Genomic DNA, 21,367 nt, shown 5'->3' with positions numbered 1-21,367 from the left:
GTAGATCCATAACACATGTTTGTCTGAGTAGTTTAACAATGTTGACATTAATACTTATCATACCCCAGCTGTAAAAAAAAAATATATATATATATATATATATATATATATATATATATATATATATATATGCCTAACTTGCCACAGTCACAGAGAAATGGTGACCTCTACAGTCAGTAGTTAGTCAGCCCTGTGCTGCCGTAGCATAAAGTTGTCTGCCTCAATAAATGCGAGATTTGCTCCTATGTAATTATAAATAGCAATTTTTAAGGCAATGCAAACATATACACATTTTATGCATATATGCATGCGTATATTGACTTTCAAGTGTATAGGGGAAAAAAAGTGTACCAAAAATAACAAAACAGAAAAGAACATTTAAATAAAGTAGTAAATGAGATAATAGGGACTGAATTAGCTTCCACCCTTTTAACCCTCTGCTCCCCCACCAAAGCCTGTTGGGGACATCTGACATTTACAGTTCCTGATTCATCATCAGTTTTCCTCAGAACAGTCTAATTACATTTGGAAATTACAGACTCTCCCTTCGAGTAATGTAATTCCCTTAAGAACATCAAGCTATTCCCTTTGCACCCTGTGAAATCAGGCTGGTCAGGTAATTTGGAAGGACAACAATTTCCATTATGTTGTGAAGAAGGTGGATGATACCTTGTCTCACGAATGTCTGGCTGGTGTCAAGGAGGACCTCACATCCCTCTATGATCATACGCTCTATTGCCAGGTTTTTCCTGATGTTTTCCGTCTCGCTCACCTCATCATGCATTATTCTAAAATAAAGGACATGAAATCAGGACTTAAACTTCAACAGGTGAGAAGACTTCATGCTAAATCGAGAGTTTTTAAGTAAATACCGTGAAAGCTCCTCCAGCTTAGATTTGGCATAGTCCAGGCTGTTTCTCTCGATATGTTCATGAGGTGTGTGGGCCAAAAGCTCATGGAGTGTAAGAATGTATCTTGGAATCTGGAGTAAAACAAAACAACAGTGAAGTCATGAAATAAATGCAAGACATCCTGTATATTCATATAGAGTAAATGCCTATTGTGTTTTTAAGGTGAAATTTAATCAGTCTGATGATCAGATGATTAATGGTATCATAAAGCATCATTCATACATCTCTAAATATATATATATAAATTATTATATTATTCTATTATAATACATTTCTTATTTCTTATTTGAGTATATTTGTAAAATTGCCAGTACTAGCATGCCTAAGGCATCCATTCAGTCTACACTGACATATCCAAAATATAGGGTTGTGAAGTAAGAGGGATAAAGGTATAAGATTAATTCAAATAATGCTGAATTAATCTAAAATGCTGTACTCTGATTTTAATCCCATTAGCTGAGAAATTCACTGATTCACAAGAATCTAGATCATTTGCAGAGTAACTGCTTTCAAGAAAAATCTGATATCCAATTTTTCCAGCTTGGTCCTTGAAAATTTTAAGATTGTTTGTAAATATTTATGTACTAACATTTGCAGATCCTTTTTCTTAAACGTGTGGTTTACTTAGTCTAAACTTCAGTACGGCTCTCTGTGGCTATTTGTTTAGGTCATTATGAACTTATTGTTTAACCATCAAGAACCTTTTTTCTCTTTGAAAAGTGATGTTGTCCTTGCAGCTCAGAGGCATCTAAACCATGATGCCACCACCTTTTTTTACAAACTTGGTACCACCTGTCAACAAATTTCTGATAAGAAAATGTATATTTTTTTGTGACACCAAAAAGTATTTTTAATAGCACAAACAAACAAACCTGAAACATTGGGTAAGTGAGAAAAGTCTCCAGAGTTCGTTCTTCACAGTCGGGCTTGGCCTCATACTGCTTCAGCAGCTTGTCAAAATCCCGGTTTTGCTTACAGTGAGCCAGGATCTGCAGGCTGTACTGGTGGTTCCTCACAAATTCTTGGTAGATGTTAAGCATGGGCAACAAAATGTCGAAGAGGTCAGCTGTGAACATATCAGTGCAAGTACAAAGAAAGTGATTAGAGACAGTGCTTAAGAACAAAACATAGCTTCTTCCCTCATTTCAGAGCACTCACAACACGTTTCTTAATGAAAGTAACATTAAAAGATCAAAGTAAAACTGAGGTTCCTTACCCAGCATTAATGTCGGCCAACTTGCTATTCTGGCCTTCAGTCCTTGGTAAAATATTTGATGCAGGAACATAATAGTTTCACTAAAATAAGAAAAGATACATAAATTAAGTAGAACAAAAATAATAAAATAAAGGGAATTTAAAAAATACTTGGAGCTGGAGTACATAATTCTGCTGTTTTATTTGTTTTATATTCATTTTACTTTTAAAGAATGGCTGGAGAACAAAATCAAACATTCATGGGTGAACAAAACAGTTTCAAAGAAAGTGGAATGTAGAGTACACACTGCAATAAAATCAAGACTTATGCATTTTAGCTATTTATCAGTCCTAATTCAATCTCTTGATAAAATAATTAATTACAACTGATATGTATGTGTCATAGAAAAGTCTATTTTGTGGGCTGTTGAAACAATGGCAGTAAACACTTTTTTTATTATTTTGCAAGAAAATTGCAGTGCATCAAAAGATCTAGCTGTACCAAGTTAAAAAAAAAAAAAAAAAGTCTTCACAAAACTAGACAAAGCTAAGGGTATACCCAAGTTATCCTTTATTGGCCTTTAAGAAAGTGATGACATTGTCTCAATAAGCTGAACTAAAGATTATATTAAATAGAAAATCAATAGTAAACTGAACAGTAAACCAAGTCATTGTGCAAGACAAAGACTCCCAGTAAAATAAAAAGTTTACTATTCAGAAGATTTTTGGGAAAAAAGAATAAGCCAACCTGTTGAGGAAAATGCTGCTGACATCATCATGCGTAATGGGAGGTTTCTTGGAGCTGGCAGCCATGCGTAGTGGACGCAAGAAGTTGTTCACAAGGATGTGAAGCTGCTGGACGTACTCGGCCTCAGAGTCCAGCATGCTAAACACCACCTGGTTCCTTTTCCTCATGCTCTCTGCGTGAGGTGAGCGAATGTAATCCTGGATGATGGTCTTCCATTTTCTTCTGCAAATCCAGCCTCTCAAAAAGCTTTGAACCTGCAGCACACAGTTAAGTCTGATGACATCTGTAACACAGCATAAATATATAAAATAAATATTGAAGTTTAAACTCCAAGCAATTACCTTTTTGATTTTCTTGATTTCTGAGTCATCTTCTGATGGGGCAGCAGCAGGGCTTGCATGGATCTTCTCATTGTCTTTGAGCAGTCCGGCAATCTGTGAGAACAGCAGCCAAAATAAAGACTAATCATTCACACTTGTGCTGTTTTCTTCCTCTCAGTTACTGTAGCAGCAAGTAAACAAAGTGACTAATTCATCTGGACAGGTCATAAGGGTGAAAAATTTGCATGACTAAACTTCCCAGTGTTCATTTCATTAACTCATGTTATTTGTAAAACTCATCTGTACATTAAATGTGTTTACTGACATTTTCTGCCGCCAAACTTTAATGTATTAGCAGGAGCTTAACAGGATTCTGGTGAAAAAAAACCCAATCTGAAGCTACTCTCAGCTCTTCAAATCTGAGAAAATGTGTTCTCTCACTTTGTTGCCACAGAAACGGTTAGATGTCATGACAACTTTAATGAATATTCAATTAATGGTTTGATTTAAAGCCTCACAATTGCGTATTAAAGTCAAATGACTACTCTACCCTAAGAAAACATCCAAAAATTCAAGTGGATGGAAACTGTTTTTTGTAGAAGGAGATGTAAGGTGGAGAGGTGGCTTATGCCCCAGTGACTGATGTGGCTGAGCTGAGGACAGGTTAGATATATCTGTGTTTATTCATAAGATAGAACAATGAGAGACATAATGTCTGTGCTCCTCATGCTTTGGACTTTCTATTTGTGGCTCTGGAAAGATATAGTGGCCAAAACCTGGAGTAGTTTAACATGCTTATCTAAAAGCACACATTTTCAGTTAGTACTGTATACAATGAAACTTGATACTTACATTCTGACTTATTTTACTGCTCTTTCTGAAAACTCATATTTTACACTTTAAACAGTCCTGCTTTCTTTTGAATATGGATTGTTTCTTAAGTAATAATTTTTTTCTGGGCTCAAGTTGATTATCTTTTTCCAAAAGATTTTCTGCTCTTGCTTGATTTTCTGTTTTAAAACAAATTCTCAAAGCCCCACTTCTCTAAAAAAAAATTTTTTGTCTCTCTTCCAGAGTCATAAATGTGAATTTGACAGAAAAAAAAAATCAAAATATAAAATACACTGAAGCTATGATATATCTATAGCGCTGTCTCAAAATATATTTTGTCAAAAACTCTTACCAGTCTGTTTTCTAGGTCAATAACAAGACCCTTCCGAAATGCTGGCCTTCACAAGCCCCCAAAATTCAAAAAGGACATAAGAAATTAACCAAATAACACTCTAAACCTGGTGGGTAGATCTGGCTTTCAGGGGACATGAGATAACCTGGAGGTCAACTCTAGGAGATACAGATATCTAAGAAGTCATCCGAGAAGACTCAGTGTTTTGGCAGGCATTGGATGCAGCAATGGAGCTTTAAAGTCAAATGTTGGAATTCCTGGCTCTTTGGATTAATGAGTTGTGGAAGATGACAAAACATAAAGGCTTGTCGAATCGTCGGCAACCAGGGTGGGACAAACCACGGAGAAACCATGGCCAGGATAAACTATGGAGGCACTCAGAAGAGTCTTTTATTGTGGGTTCCAGTAGTGCTGGAACCCACAATGAAAGGCAATAGAGGGACCTGAGATGAGAAGTGAGATTGGGATCTGAAAGAATCAGACAAAGTCACAAAAACTGATTCTGGAGGTACGGTGTTAACCTGACTGTGTGGAGGCAACAAGTGGAGGCTTGCTGATAATGCCCCGATCTTTGGTTGCAGAAAGAGAACATAAGAAGTGCTGAGAAATCTGGTGGAGAAAATGTGATTGATGAGTGATAGGTGGAACAATGCTGATCACGGTAAAGGAAATTTGAATGTCGAACGCATATTTAGGTTTCAAGGTGGGATGCAAATGGAAATTTCTTGGCACCAGCCTGATGGGTTGTCCTCCTGCACACAGACTAAGAAGTTGTATGGAAGTACTTTAGACATAGAGCTATAACTAGAGTAGACCTGCACAGAGTTGACTCCTGCTCCATTTATTTCATTAACAGTGGAAAAGGCATGATCTTAACATATTCATATAGTTAATTTGTGTCTCCTCCAGCTGCTGCTAGATCCATTGATGGCCTTCTGCAGTGTTGTTATCTACTCCAGTGTTTTTCAATGGTACTCCTCAAAGCACACTCTGCATGGAAGGTTTAGATTTTACTCTGCTCTAACACACCAAATTTAAACAATTAAAGTTCAGCACAATCTGTTGATCAGAATTGAAATCATGTGTGCTGGAGCTAAATCACTCAGGATAGCATGCTTTTAAGTCAGGGTTGAAGAACACTGACAATATAATCTAACTTCTATCTTAAAGTAACTGACTCCTTGTGTTGTAAAATTGCAAAAGCCATAACCTTGCAAAGCTAATAATTATGCATCACATATTCAAATATGTATGTATGTAAAACAACAAAAACCAATCTGTAAATATTACCTCTGACTTGAGCCGTTCAATCTCTATTTCACCATCTTCTATCTGTTGTCGAAGTTGCTTAGCAACTGTTTTCTCCGTCTCAACAATTTGAAGCAGATGAAGATACTTCTGCATGAGCGACTCATGCTCGGTGGCCAAGTTTCTGTAACTGCATCAAACATTAAACATGTTTACAGGTGTGCTGAATCTTAAGCAAAATATAATTATCAATAATGTATAGTTTTTATTTACACCATGTTAAAGCAATCAACTCATTAGGTCTAAACTTTATAGCAGGGTCTAATTGGCATGTGTGATGTGTGCGTTTACCTGGCATGTGATATTGCAGCCACCCATTCATCGCAGTCTTTTACATCTTCTGTACGCAACTCAAGAGCCTTTTGGTTTTCATGAGTAAAGTTTACAGTAAAGTAGTACTGAAAAAACAGGAGAAAAAGAGAAACGAGTTACTGGATATAAAGAACAGCACTACCATTCAATGCCGTAAATATCGGTAAGCAGAGACAGAAGTTGCTTACGGGCACATGACCTCTTAGGGGCCCCATCACTGACATCTGGTAGGCCCCCTACCCAATTGTAGACTAGGAAGTCTCTTGGCAGATGTACAGTAATGGTGTGAAAAGCTCCTCTTAAACCCACCTGATACTGAAGTGACTGACCGCACCGGATCATATTTATACCGCAACACATGCCAGATTTCAACATGATGGTGAGCCGTTTAAACACAACACTAATAGCCAAGCAGACAGTGGTACTTTTAATTACTGTGTTAATAACTGTGTATAGTGCAGGGCCATAATGCGGACAGGTGTTCAGCATGAATTGATTTCTACAGTGAACCAGGGAAGTCAACCAAAAGCCACAAAGAAAAAAACAAACTAAAAAAAAACATGACCCCAAAAGCCACAAAAAGAAAAGGTTGGTGGACAATCTGACAGTGCACTCCACTGCATTAAGAATGAGAGCCTCATCCTTGAGTTTCTGCAGTGGCGTTGTTCTAAAGTAGCTTCCCCAATTAAATGTGTTCCTCCTCTAAATTCATAATGGACCTTCTTCAGAGAGAGCGGAGCCACTTTTCTCTATCTCTACTTAACGTCCAACAATACAGCTGTTGAGAAGCTAACCCTGGTAAGTGGAAGCTCCACAGTCAAAAACTTGGCTTTAGAGACACCAGGCAGCATAGTCAAATATGTGCTGGGGGGCAGAATGGGCAGTATCAAATCCTTCTTGAGAATAAGGTTAAATAAAGCAAGATTTTTATTCGAGTTGGTTGCAATGATTGCACTTAAGCTGATTGGGAGGGGTCACTAAAATGAGTATTTCTTCCGTGTGCAAGTTTTTCCAAACAATGTCTGTCTCCGTAGTTTTCTCTTTTTCCCATATTTCATTGTCATTACACTGTCACAAATACAGAGCAATGAAATGAACTCTGTATTTAACCAATCCCCTTAGGGGAGCAGTGGCTGCCATTGTGTGGCGCCCGGGGAGCAGTGTGGGGATTAGGGGTCTTTTCTCAGAGACCCAGAGTGGCAGTCTGTGGGAGTGGGGCTCGAATTCAGAACCTCAGGATTCTAAGCTCTATGCCCTAACCACTAGTCCACCACTCCTGCCCTCCTTCCTGGTCTGACCAGTGATGATGGTGTCCTGAGAACAAGGTGGGCTAAGTTGATAATTGGCAAAGTTATGGGTGAAAACCTAATTGGATTCGTAGAAATGGCATCCATTCCCCCATTGGATGGTGCAGCTCCTCTTTCTAGGGATCTGGAAAAAGTGTACAGTATTATTCCTCCAAAACCCTAACAGCGCAGGATGCAGATTAGGAAGCAGAGTCGTAGTTTAACCCACCTCTCTACAGCCTGTCTACTTTTACTAACCCTTTACTGCATTCAGATAGTGTCTTGTCCATGGCCAAAACCAAATAAATTAGAAAAAATCCTAAAAGTATCTGAATAATATTCAACTTAAAATTTTAATGACCCAAATAAAAAAAAAAAACTATTAAAAACAATTAAGTGTGGTTTATGTAAGATGAAATCTCTCTCTTCATACATTTTGTTAGTTAATGACCTGATCTTAAATTATCAAATTGATTTATGTTGTCTTGCAGACACCTGGCTGAGACAAGAAATTATGCTAGCATAAATTACTTAACTCCCTCAAGCTATTCAAATTTTCGTATGCCTGGAAATTCTGGGTAAGGAAAAGTAGTAGCAACAATCTTTCGGTCTGACTTATTGATTTGTCTAATGCCAGCTGGTTAGTTAAAATACCTTTGAACATTCAACCCTTATTTTAAGCTATCTGAATTGGAAAGGAACAAAACCACCACTGTAACTTTGTATCATCCACCTTACTCAATATTCTCATCAGTTTTCAGAGTTCTTATCTGATTGAGTGTTAGATAATTACTGACAAGGTCATTATACTGGGGGATTTTAACATTCATGCCGATCACAAAGGTGATAGCTTATATACAGCCTTTAATGATATCTTTGACTCGAAAGCCTCTGTTCAAAACGTGCATAGTCTCACTCATTCTGATCTTCATACTTTGGACCTTGAGCTGACATACAGCATTGATTGTGAAGAAAGAACAGTATTTCCTCACAACGCTGTCCAATCTGACAACTTTTTTACTAACCTTCAAACTAAATTTAACAGAGTTCTCTTCTGTATCAGATCATCATCAGATAATGCAGTAATAAATGTGTTTTTATATCCTTTGTACTACTGAATAGTACTGTAGAGTGCACTTATTTTATTTATTCAGCTTTACAAATTCATGATTTTATTGATGGGGTTAGTTCTTCTCTATGCCCTGCATTATACAATGTACCCCCTTTGAAATATAGGAACATTAATAACATGAGGCTGGCTCCTTGCTTTAAAACAGAGCTATACTGCTGTATAAAATGACTCTTCTCAGAACTATAGCAGAACATTTCTCCTAGTTTATAGAGGAAAAATAAAATAATCCTTCATATATATTTAATGCTGATTTAATGCACACCCCCTGCTCTTAGTAGTAATGATTTTATGGGATTATTTATAAATAAGACTGATTCTATCAAAGATAAGATCACTGGCAACCCTTTAAATGTAACTGATTTGTCCCTGGAGGGTGGGACAGCATCTAAGCTGGCTGTGGAACATGGGCTATGTTTTGACTGTTTTGATCCAACTGAGATGTCAGACTTCTTAATTTGTTAGCTTCAACTTGTATGTTGGATCCAGTTTCAACCAAGTTATTTAAGGAAGTATTCACATTTTTTTCTCCCCTCCATTTGCATAGAGTGGATATTCCCATTGTGGGACAACAAAGGGATTTACATTACATTTACATTAGATTTTAGATATAATTAATCTACCCGTTACAGGGATATGCACCTTAGGCAAGGTAACTGTTTGCTGTAAACCTTTTTTATTAAACAGCCTCTCGACTCAGATGACTTGGACACTTGTAGAACCATATCTAATCATCCTTATAATCCTTATAATTTTATCATCACAATTACACTGGACTTACATTATTTTTTAGGAAGGCTTGGATATCCTATAGAAATGTAGGGAACAGCACTAGGTTTGATTATATCTTATATGTCTGACAGATTTAAGTTTGTTCATGTTAATGTGAATCTTCTTCAAGCTCCAGGAATATCTGTGGAGAACCGCAGGGAAGAGCCAATTATCTTTACTATATACAGTATATGCTCCACATTGGTAGAATTATGACACGTTGGGATTAATTTCCATTTTATGCTGATGATACTCAGCTATACTAGTCCATAAATCCTGATAAAAGTATCCCATTACATTGACTAGAGGAATGTCTTGAAGACATAGAAACCTGGATTACTCTAACTGTCTGCTTTTGAATACACAAAGAAGAGAAGCTATTTTTGTGGACTAGAGTTTTTAATGACAAAGATTATTAGTTAGTCCCTTCACCTGGATGAGATTGAATTGATCTCAGATAATAATAAAAAATATTGGTTTGGTTTTGATCACAATTTGTCATATAAGTCCCATTTCAAAGAGGTTTCAAGAATGTTGTTGCATGATCTCTGAAATATTGCAAAAATAGCCACTACCAGTGACAAAACTGATTACTGCCACTGAATCAGCCATCCGTAATAACAACATGGCAGTGGCAGAAGTGGAAGAACTTAGGCTGAAAGTAACAGCAGCACTCTAGGGCAAGGTTTCTCATTTCCAATGTTTCCCAACAGGAAAGCATGGCAGTTAAATCTCTTGGCAAAAAGCATAATGTGACCATTTTGCCAGCAGACAAAGGTAGATGCACATAGTAATTCAACACAACTGATAACCATTAGAACATAATGAATCTACAAATGGATAGTAAAAACTACAACCTGAAAAGTTACCAAACCAACATCTACAAAAAGAAAGTAACAGACTCTCTCCAAAAACTACAACGAGAGAAAATAGAGTTCAATCGCGTATCCAGGGGAGACCATACCATGCATATATAATCTTCCAGAAATACACAAGGAAGGGGTCCCACTCAGACACATTGTCAGCAGCATTAACGTGGTGACACACTGTACTATAAAATATCTTTGAACAGTTTTGACACCATTGTTTGGAAACACCAAACACCGCATACAAATCTCCACAGACATTATTGCCTGTCCTGCATCAGTGTTGTCAGGTAGAGTCAAGCTTTTCTAGCCCAAACATGTTAAAAAAAATTCCACATCGTACAACAACCTATATATATATTATACATATATTATAATATTTACTGTGTGAACATGAACACACTTCAGTACAACTTACAGTACTTCATCACTACATGTCAAAACACTACAACCAACAAAACCTGCCCAGAGTAGTTCTCCATAAACAACTCTGACCCATCCAGCACAGCAATTTGAGATCCAGTGACTGCCATGTGACACATCACATACCAGTACTTACATGTTTGCAGATGGATTCATAACCACGCAGAATACTCTCTTTTTACATTTAGGAGAAAAAACTAAGATCAGTGTGCACACAAAGATTTGTGACCCATTGGACCTATGCCTATCAACCTCATACTTCAAATACAGGGAAAACTCCTGAATAGGAGTTTAAATGGTTTCAAAAAAGTGAGTGAAAGTCTTGTTGCCTTCAAATGTAAGCCTATTTTGTGATTCTGCTTCATTCTATCTCTATTTTCTGATTCTGTAGTTTTTGTGAGTTTAATCGCTACATTTATGTGCTCTCTGTTTTTTTTTGTCATAGCAGTTTCATCTAGTCTGTTCTTGCTTAGCGGACACTCCATCCTGGAGACAAACATCAACTGAGCTGCTGTCATCAACGCCTTTGGTTATAGGTGATAGATCTGGGCCTGTTCTTCAGTGTAATCTTGTTTCTTAGACATAGCTATGGGCTTAGCTTCTACTGTGACTAACTGTATATGCTCGTTTCTATCCATTGATGTAAAAACTGTTAGTTTGTCTGCTAAGTATTTCTGTAGATGCCATGACTTTGTCTTGTAATATATGCGAGAGAGGTACAGATTCAAAAGGAATGGTGAGAGTATTGTCCCCTGTGGTGTTCCTGTGCTGCCGATTATCTGATTTGACACTTGACCTTTCAGTCTGACAAACTGTGGTCTGTTTGTCAGAAATTCTTTGGTCCGGGGGATTGTTGAGGACTCAACTTGAGTCATCTGGAGTTTATGAAAAGCTAATCCTCCTGAATTGTGTTAAATGCACTAAAAAATGAAAGAACACAAGTGTTACATTGCTGTCTGTGATGGCTAAATGAGAGTGGGTTTGTGTAAGCATGTTAAAGATTCTTCAACTCATACTCCACAGAATAAAGAAACTGCAAGCTGCTTGTTTGCTTGATCAGGTGGACCAACAGGAGTTTCTTTAGGACTTATGATGCCAGGATGATTGGTCCATTGTCATTGAGGACTTTAATATATATATATATATATATATATATATATATATATATTTTTTTTTTGTTCCAGAACCACCCTCCTTTATCAGGCTAAGGTTGAAGAGGTGCTGTATAATGCCACAAAGATGCTCTACATATGCCTTTATGTTTTTGGAGCTGACACCATCTGTATCCTGTGTTTTATTATGGTTCAGTCATTACAGCTGAAGATGAAAGATAAAAAGTGTGAAAGGGACATTTTGGCTTAAAGGAGGACTGGATATCTATTTAACTTTGTTCAGGAGAGAAGGAAGCGGTTGTTGTTCCTGAACTGAACCTATTCAATAATGAGTTATGTTCATTGTCTCTGTCCAAAATTCTATCTGCTTGTTCTCCTTAAAGCCTGTGATCTTCTTCATCATATTTTGGACATTGTTCTGCTGGAACTTGCTTTCCAGCCTCTCCCTGTATGTCTTCTTGTTTTTGCCTAAAGTTGCTTCTGTATGCTCCTCAATGATTCCCTGTCTGCCTTCCTAAAAGCTCTTTTTTTCTTGTTTAGCATTTCCTTTACATTACTGGTGATCCAGGGTTTGTCATCTGGAAGCATGTCACTTATCTGGTGGGGATAGTATTATCTGAGTAATGGCATTAATGTCCTCTGCTTGTGTCTAACACTGTATCCCCATCTGTAGCCATCCATCTTCTGTCATGCTTCTCCCAAGCGGGGTCGCAAGGGGTGCTGGTGCCTATCTCCAGCAGTCTCCAGGCGAGAGGCAGGGTAGACCCTGGACAGGTTGCCAGTCCGTTGCAGGGCCCCATCTGTAGCCTCAAAACAATAATACAGGGCGTCTTTATCTTTGTATTTTCATGATTACCTTTAATACAGGTTGCCTCTTACAAAGGGGCTTATAATTTGAGCAGAAAAAACAAAATCGTGATAACGTGATTTCCTAAAAGGAGGTCCTAGTAGCAAAAAATGAAGTGAGATTAAAATCAGGTTATTGCAACAACAGAAGGTGGAAGCTAAACAGCTGTCAGAACAACATGTGAACTCTCTACGTAATTATTATAGATTAAAACTGCCAACGGTTTAATATCTAGTCTGCAGACACAGAACTTTACTTGAGTTTTTTCTGTTTTATTAAAAATCTTTGTCTACTCGTATGGTCAGAAAGCCTGACAGAGAGACACTTTAAATATGAACAGATAATTAGGGCCTGGAGTCACTAATGGAGAGGACCTCCAAAAATAAGACCTCCCGATGAGTCTTATTTTTGGTCCACACAGGCCGTTGAGAATTTAAAAGAAAATTTTCCTGTGTTTAGCAATGAGTGGATCACTTGCGCTGCTACGGCCATCCCTGGGCTGCCTACACTGGCAGCTTTTTTTCGCCTGTTCTCCCTGACGTAACACATTAGTCCACTTAGTCTCTAAATGATGTCTGAACGTTGGAGAGTAAAAGGAGCAAAGGTGGCATGAGAGAACCAGTATTGAAGAGGAAAGCTCTGGAAACAAAAAAAAAACAAATGTAAAAAATTGGCAGCTTTTTTACAAAAATAAACTCGAGGTTGAAAACGTGCAAAGACATTGAGTCATTGCAGTTTGTGGTGTTATGGCACATAATTTGACATTAAACAGTATGAATAACAAAATGATGCAACGCCACATAAATGACAATATTTTTCAGAGGGACTATACAGCAGGACCAAGTCGCAGCCATGAGTTGGCAGGTAGGATTGCTCATTAAGTGAATATTAAATTAATCTAATGAAGAGTATTGTGCAATTCTCTATGCTCAGAAGTATGACCTTTTTTTATGTTAGTGTCATAAGCAAAGCATATATTGATGATGGGGTTGCTCCAGTTAGTATGGAAGTCACAGGTGCTGTTACAGTTTGTGAACGGATAAGCATAATTTCTAAATGCTTTCTATACCCAAGCCATATAAATGACTAGTTAGATTTTGAAATTGAACAGTAAAAATACAAAACTCACAAGTGAAATAGAATATTATGAAATATAAAATAAATTCGAACATTTAGCCCGTGAAATTTCTTAATGAGTTAAAATGTGTTTTCCGTATTGAATGTGCGTAAACTTTAAAAATAACTATTTTTTATGTGATGAATGTTCAGGAGAGTCTAGGGAAACTGAAGGAAGTGTGAAATATTATTATTTTCAGTTGTTTTATTTCGCATTGAAGATTTGAATATCTGTGAACACTTATTAGAACAGAATGGTGATTCTGATATTGTTGAATAGGTTGTGTTCTGAAGAATAACATTGGGAATTTAGACTAATGTTTAAATAAATCTGCATTGTGAAGAAACCCTAACTTGTAACATATTAGAAGTATTTTGGAAAAATACCAAGAATTAAAAGCCTTTACAGAACAATGCAATGTAGTATACTTAACTTGTGATTTTATAATTACATGGTTTTTAATAACAATAGTTCATTATCCTCAGTGGAACAGTCTGAGGTGTGACACTCCAGGGATGAGTATTAGCCCTGCACATAATCCTACATTCCTGATATTCTGTCTGGGTCATTGCTAGGGCTTAGACTTCTTCTAACGCAGTTCCTAAAGAACTCAAATTGCCGATGATTGATGGAAGAGATGGCTTGAATTTCTGGTTCTTCTCATTTCTCCTCATTTTTGCTCAGCATCCTCAGCACTTCCTTTTCAACTTAACTGGAAATTGTGGACGTAGTAAAAGTATTGTTTCAGCTTTTGACACATTGATGAACTGCTCCTGGTTTAAGAAAATTCAACTTGCTTTGGTTATGCATCATTGCAAATAGCAAAGATACTGGCAGAAATCCCTTATGCTGCACAGGATCCTACACCACAGGTTAAAAAAAAATTCAGAAAAAAGAAACTTTGATCTACAAACAGAGCAACTGAAGTCATTTTTGAAGGAACATGTGTATGATGCTAATAACAAGTCTATAACAAACCAAGCAAATCACACATTCAGTTCTTTAAAAAATATATGTATTCTAAATTTTGTCTTAGGTTTAACTTAAGTATCTGAGACTTAAACGAAAACAAAACACTACTTTAAAATCCAGTATCATTTTATTTTACTACACAATGTAGGTTGACAGAGGCCTCTACAGTACTTTGTGTGTTTGTTCTGCTGCCTCATTGCTGCATTGATCAAGTGGTTGATTTAAACCAGAGAGCCTGGGGAAGCCACAGCTTCCTCGCCCACCAGTGCAGCTGATGGAACACACTGAGGAAAGCCTCCCCCAAATCAGATCCTAGGATGTCTCATGGTTCCCTGGAGGCATTGCCATAAGACAGGGAGGCTGCAGCCATGGCTGAGTACAGAACTGTACAGAACCTGTTTCCTAGCAACTCTGGTCAGTCGGAACAGTTGTTCACAGCTGTTGTTTTATAATTCCAGGACTGAAGCTGACTAAAGAAATAACGAGAAGACACTTTCATTTTTAGTCAAATAATTTATATGTATAACCTGCTTAGGTACATGGATGTTCAACTTTCTAGTGTGGCTTAATTAAAACAATTCTAGAAAGAAATTAAGGCAAGATTCCAACACAGTGATTGTAAACACTCATGGCTATTTTCTGTAAATGCTTGAGGACCGTGGTTGCTAGTTAAAGAAGTTAATGGTCTTTTTTGCATAGGGTCAGGTTGGTCTGGATAGCCTATTTTGCTTTATTATCATTTGGTCAACACTTAATTTGATCTGACTTGTTTGATTTTGATTTGCATATAAACCCATTCACATTGTAAAACAAAAGGAAAGAGATACACATTTAAAAAAATCTTTTAGAAATAAAAATTTGGACCTTTATATATAGCAACACCAATTAACCACTATGTAGAGCCCTACTATTTGCAGTGATTACAGCTGCCAATCTTTTAGGATATATTTTATTATCTGCAGACTAAATCTATTTGCCCACTCTGGCTTGATACCTGTCACACTACATGGAAAGCACCTACAAACATCAAGTCTTGCGACAGTTTTTTATTAGATATTGGTCTGGACTCAATCTGCAGGACATGCTGGACAAAATGTTCAGTTTTGATGTTAACTGAGAGCATTTCTATTTGTCCGAAACTATAAACAACATTTCTTACAGTTGTCTTTTAACTTGCACTCTTCAAAAAAGATCATTTGTGGAGCGTACAACTTATAGTTGTACTGTCGACAACAGTAGGTGGACAAGCATGTCTTTAAATATTTGCAGTTTTGCCATACTCATTTCAAAAAGCTTGCCGAGCTTTGGATATAGTTTTAACATAAATTTACATTAAACGTTTACACAAATGTTTCACTTTTGCGTTCATCATTATTAATAAATCTTCTGTAAGAAAACATTTGATCCCTCATCAAAACAGCTGTATTAATACTGACGTTGCATCACAAGGGCTGACTGACTATTAGTCACGTGAATTCTAAAGCATCTTTAGTTTGGGTTCTCAGAACAAAGGGGTCTGAGTAAAAAAAAATGCACACAAGCCTTTTGGAGTGTCATTTGAACAAAACACTGACGGTATTTTATCTAGTGATATATATATAGTGATTATGACTCATAATGATGCACTACTTTCTGCTTCCATGTTAAACAAAATCCCAACAAAATACATGTAATATTATAAGACAGGAAAGAGCTCAAGGATTATGAATAATACTGTCACTGTCTGAGCTTAATCAGAGGTAGTTCTTAAACCTTTTCCTCAAACACATAATTTCAAAAATGAAAATATAATATAATGTATTATAGAAAAATGTAACCAGAATTGAATAGTATTCAAATTTATAATCCGCCTTGAAGTTTCTGATCAATCGCTACCTACAGAAAGATCAAGCTGTTTTTTTTTGCACATTTTTTGCACATTTTTTTCAATAATTTTTACCTATCAAAAGAAAAAACTAGCAGTCAGTTTATGTATGCAAATATTAAAGAGTAAATAAAACGTTTCAAACTATGTGTAGCTGATTTTAACTTCCCCCTTAAAATTATCTCTTTGAAACTGCTTTGATCAGGCTGAATGAGACTGATGGTTGACCTACAGATGCAGCTTTCATCCTGTAACAAATCATTATTCACAGTGTATTGCTCCACAGTTGAATTAATCTTATCCTTAAAATATATAAACAGGTTAATAAAACAGAAAACACTAGCAAAGATGCAGACATGCTATGCAGACATGCTATGACACCATTACAATGTGATATTTGACCATCTCTTATATAATTTTGTTGGAGAACACATCTGTAAAAAGTATATTTAGGAATATTTAAATATTAACAATCTTTCTGCTTGCACCTGATTTCATGTTAATGACACTCATCCTGTACCTTACAGCTATTGCCACTTAAGTGTTTTTAAAGTACTAATACATATAACCTATAACCATTGATTTTTACATTGCACCTTACAGTCAGCTTTCTGGCAGGAGCGAAGCCTCAACCAGATGAAAACAACCTGCTTTTTTCTATAATTGGACTCTGACCTCTCAAAGGTACCGCAAAGAACAAATTTAGCTCTGATAGCACTTGCATAATAAAAGAGATGCGATGTATTGACTCCCCCCCCCTCTCTCACTCTCTGTCTGTTATCGCGCCTCATCCTACTGCATCAATCTTTAGGATGCAAATAAGGGTTACCATGGAAACCTAGGGCTCAAGTGTTATCATATTCACACTAACTGCATTTAAGAACACATGTCATAGATATATGCACAGGGATCTATATTTTCCGCAGGTAAACAGTGTTTGAATTTGCCATAAACATGTTAGTGTCAATGGTTTTCATGCTTGTATACATGTCCTTTATAAAGGTTTCTTTTTGAGCGTTTTTCTATATTTAACTAAATCTGCACAGCAAGATAATGTGAAATGTTCGTGTCTGAGCAGAGCCATGATTTGTCTCTCAGCAGAGCGCAGACTTTTTTGCATTTAAATACACAAACAAAATGGCAGGTTATTGAAGGAATACAAAAGGATAGAGTTCAGAAAGGTTTTGGTTGCCTTTGAAGCAACTCTGAGAGCCCTGTGCTGTGTTCTGCTTTGTCAGCACAGGGGCAGCTGTTCACAGTGAGAACCTGGCTTCAGTTTGTATTGCAGCCCCATCTACATGGCTTTGGAGAAGCTCACGATGGAGCATTATGCAGTGATTGTTGACTATAACAACATTAACCATTTTAACCTTGATTTTCGATATGTTATGGTTGAGGGAGTGAAAATAAGGCAAGATAGAACACAATTTACAAAGTTAAAATGACATAAACGCACAAATGATGCCATATATGGATGGTCAGGGTGCATTTACTTTTGACTGCACCTGACCTATAGGCTTCAGAACTCTGAACTCAGTCTTAATTCAGGTCAATCCGAATGGAGCGTGCTCAATTGCAACTGTATGAATTCACCACAAGATGGAAACCATGTAGCCATAACTTTTTTTTTACTATCCTAAAATTCTCATTATGTTTCCGTGTTTTATTTGTGTACATCCCACAAACTTTCTCCTCCCTTAACATGTAAGACACGAATAAAACTTGAAAAAGAAAATGTGTTTGTGTGTTTACAGTTTGTTTAAATACAAATACTCCCCGAAAGCTCCGTAAATCTATTGACATTTTACGCATAAGGGGAAAATATCAGCCGATTAAAAAAGCAGGAGGAAAAAAAAAAGGAAGCAGGTTTGGTGCAAAACAGCCCAGGCTGCATTGCCTGCTAGGAACACCGTTGTACCACCATTAGGTGTTATTTTTTTATTCTTACCTCATCATTAACACCGTGCATGAATTACATAACGTGCACACACCAAACCAAAACCTGACGCTTTTCTGCTGCAGTGGATCTGAGATCATCTTGTGGTTGGACGTGAGGAAAATAAAATATATATATACTCAAAGAAAAGGGACGTTTTAAAGTTAGAGGTCTTTTTTATTTACATTCTGTGTTGCATTTTCTCATTTTGCAGACATGGTGCGTATTTTGTGCATGTGCATTCGCGTGCGCATATGTCTGTGCGTGTGCGCGCTCTTTCCCTACCTGCTTTTCCAAGCACTCCTTGGCTGAGAGAGAAGGTTTCGGTGAAGGCGCTCTGTCGCATATGCACCCTTCCAACAAGTATAATCCCGACGGCCGAGAGCTTGACTCGTTCTCAAAATAAAATAGCATGTTCTGCAGCAAAGCGAACCACTTTGTGTGCCATTTCGTGTTGTCCGAGCTCTTTTTGCTCAAGCACCCTCGCCTTGTACCATCCTTTTTCGCCAAAAGCCCTAGATAGGTGACATGACCATCGTTGAGTCGTATTCCCTTTTGCATTTTGATGGGGACGCTTCAGCCTGCACTCAGCAGATCTGTCGTTACATCCTTCTGAAGTCGAAAAAAACAAAGACAAGATGTTGACTTTCTCAATGCGGACCTCCAGGAGCGGAATCGTCCACTCCGTCCGACGCATTCATTTAACTAGAAACAAGAGTTACAGAGACGCAAACAGCAGTCCAACAACCAAAAATCTTTTGTCATACTCCAAGTGCATTGGTGGTCTTCATTTTCCGAGTTAAATTGGCAGAAGAGAAGATGAGAGCCGTTTAAAAACTGCCGCAGACGTAGAGGAAAGGGGAGCTTGAGGTCCGTTTCTTACATGAAATCTCCAGAAACCAGTAAGCTCTGTGCTGAGCTTGGCAGCGTTGGGGAAGTCACATGACGCATGCTTTGGAAAGCAAATTTCAGGACCTTGGAGAGGGTCGCCTCACCAAAAGGCTCCAAGGCACCAAACTGAATGATCATTCATCAGGGATGACTTTTGAATTCTGAAACATTTTATATCCGTTTTGTTTTATGTTTTTACAAAAAGTTTGTCCTATATTTTCAACACTAGGATTTACAAAAGTAAATATAAAACGAGTTATGTGAATATTTATGTAACTTCAAGCAAAAATACTTTCTTACTTTTTTTGGAATTGTCCAATAAATTGTGCTTAAATCAACAGAATTCAAAGATTTCTACCCACTTTCTTTTTTTAGAACAAAGTCTGAAAAATTTTCTCTCTGGCTTTATGGAGTTATACAGGTGTTTAAAGGTATAGAGGACGATCTGTTATTTCCAGGCGGATCATCTACATTAGTGGTCCTTCTAATTGTCAATCATTCTGGTGATATATTTAAAAAAGAACATCCTACGTGCTCATTCCCAGTTAGCTATATATATATATATATATATATATATATATATATATATATATATATATATATATATATATAATGCTTAGCTGCGAGAGCTCTCCGTGCAAAGCATTATGGGATTTGCTTTCACAGCAGCCCGATGTCGGCATAGGCTGTTGCTACCTGACAGCGCTGACTAATAACAAAGATGGCACAGGCACCGCACAATACAGGCGTAGTTTCATAAGCAATGGGGAGTGCAAACCGCTGATCATCTGTCAGTACGGTCAGTTAACTGAGTTCACTCTAATGTGCACTTTATAGTCCCCGTTCTATATAGTGATTGAGGGATTTAGGTGTTAGGGCGAACATTCAGACACAATAAGCTTGTATGTATAGGCTTGTGCATGCTCTCTCACACGTGGAGAGGGCGGGTCTTTTAAAAGATTCGTGAAAAATCCTCCACAATACCTTTGAGTAAAAATCAAAAGTGTTTTAAAGCTTTAAATTTCAGAAGTACATGGCATAATATGATGTATATGAAGGAGACCTTAAAAATTCTGCTGTTGCTTTTGGACGATGGACTTAACCCAGTTGCATAAAGAGTTGACCCTTATGGGTCAGTTTCCTGCCAGCCATGGACATTTTCTTGGTTTTTACATAAAGGATGCAACCTATGAACCTTTTCACATTTACAGTATTATTACTTAAAACTTTAGTGTTTGTGGCTTTATGGAATATACTTAAACAAATTTGTACATTACCGTGGCGATGAAGGCTAATTGTACAGACATAAGAGAGGGGGGAAAAAAACTGCATGGTGCATCGTCTTTCACAGCAAGACTTTACGTAGTGTTATAAATGTTAGGGAAGCCAGAATGGGCGCCACCTGATAAAGATAATCACAAAACTATATATGATAATTTCCAAACAGGCTGACTTTTCAGCTACAACCTATTCTAAGCAGCATTTTTGATGTACTGTGAAAAAGACAGACTTTTGTGGTTCCATGCCACATGAGCTATAGTATAAAACTCGTACCTAGTGAACCTTTTTTTAAAGGTAAAATTTGCAATTTAACAGAGTTTTGAAACATGGAAATATTGTAGAAGTGTAAGTTTTATGTGATTTATATGTTATATCATATGACATTTTTTCCAGTATCTCCTTGTGTTTCTCAGTTAATGATTTAAAAAGTAAAAAGAGAAGTGCAATGTTGCCTGACGTGATGGGGATATGACAGTTTGTTCACAAACTGGTTCCTTGTTTAAAACAAATAATCCATTTTGAATAAAATTTGCATAGATGTCAGAGCATGACACTAAAAGTACTGTTTTTGATTCCAGTAGGAGTTGAACCTGTCAACTCTACTATGTGATAATTTAGATAAGGCAACTCTCTTTCGAGAAATAATATTTCCTGAAAATGAAACTTGTTACAAAAAGCACTTGGAAAAAGTTGTATGCTGTTCTGTTTTTGTTAAATTAGGTAATTAAGGCCATGCATTCAGTGAAATGACCTCATCTGAAGTGCCTGGATTAAACCTAAAGAAATAAATGACAACATTTCCTAAAGAAAAGACAGATTAAAAAGTTAACATATAGATTTATTAAAAATTTATATTTTATGCCAGTGGGAGGAAGCAGGAGGACTTGGAAAACCCC

The 21,367-nt window shown here is 37.0% G+C and overlaps 1 protein-coding gene across 2 annotated transcripts in view; it reads right to left on the bottom strand.

The window, feature by feature from the left end:
• rasgrf1 (Ras protein specific guanine nucleotide releasing factor 1) overlaps positions 1–19,212 on the bottom strand; it is a 36,158-nt gene extending 16,946 nt beyond the window's left edge. For both annotated transcript variants that reach the window (XM_015398209.1, XM_015398210.1), the window contains exons 1-9: positions 18,585–19,212; positions 5,956–6,062; positions 5,647–5,794; positions 3,195–3,287; positions 2,854–3,107; positions 2,128–2,207; positions 1,784–1,977; positions 873–982; positions 670–788 (exon numbers count right to left, since the gene is read on the bottom strand). In XM_015398209.1, coding sequence (XP_015253695.1) covers positions 670–788; positions 873–982; positions 1,784–1,977; positions 2,128–2,207; positions 2,854–3,107; positions 3,195–3,287; positions 5,647–5,794; positions 5,956–6,062; positions 18,585–18,860 — 1,381 coding nt within the window. In that variant the 5' untranslated portion in view covers positions 18,861–19,212. The remainder of the gene's footprint in view (positions 1–669; positions 789–872; positions 983–1,783; positions 1,978–2,127; positions 2,208–2,853; positions 3,108–3,194; positions 3,288–5,646; positions 5,795–5,955; positions 6,063–18,584) is intronic.
• Between the last annotated feature and the right edge of the window lie 2,155 nt (positions 19,213–21,367).

Source organism: Cyprinodon variegatus, unplaced genomic scaffold (assembly GCF_000732505.1).
Source record: "Cyprinodon variegatus isolate N-32 unplaced genomic scaffold, C_variegatus-1.0 Scaffold918, whole genome shotgun sequence".
Classification (NCBI taxonomy): domain Eukaryota; kingdom Metazoa; phylum Chordata; class Actinopteri; order Cyprinodontiformes; family Cyprinodontidae; genus Cyprinodon; species Cyprinodon variegatus.
This window is presented reverse-complemented; position numbering and strand designations above follow the sequence as displayed.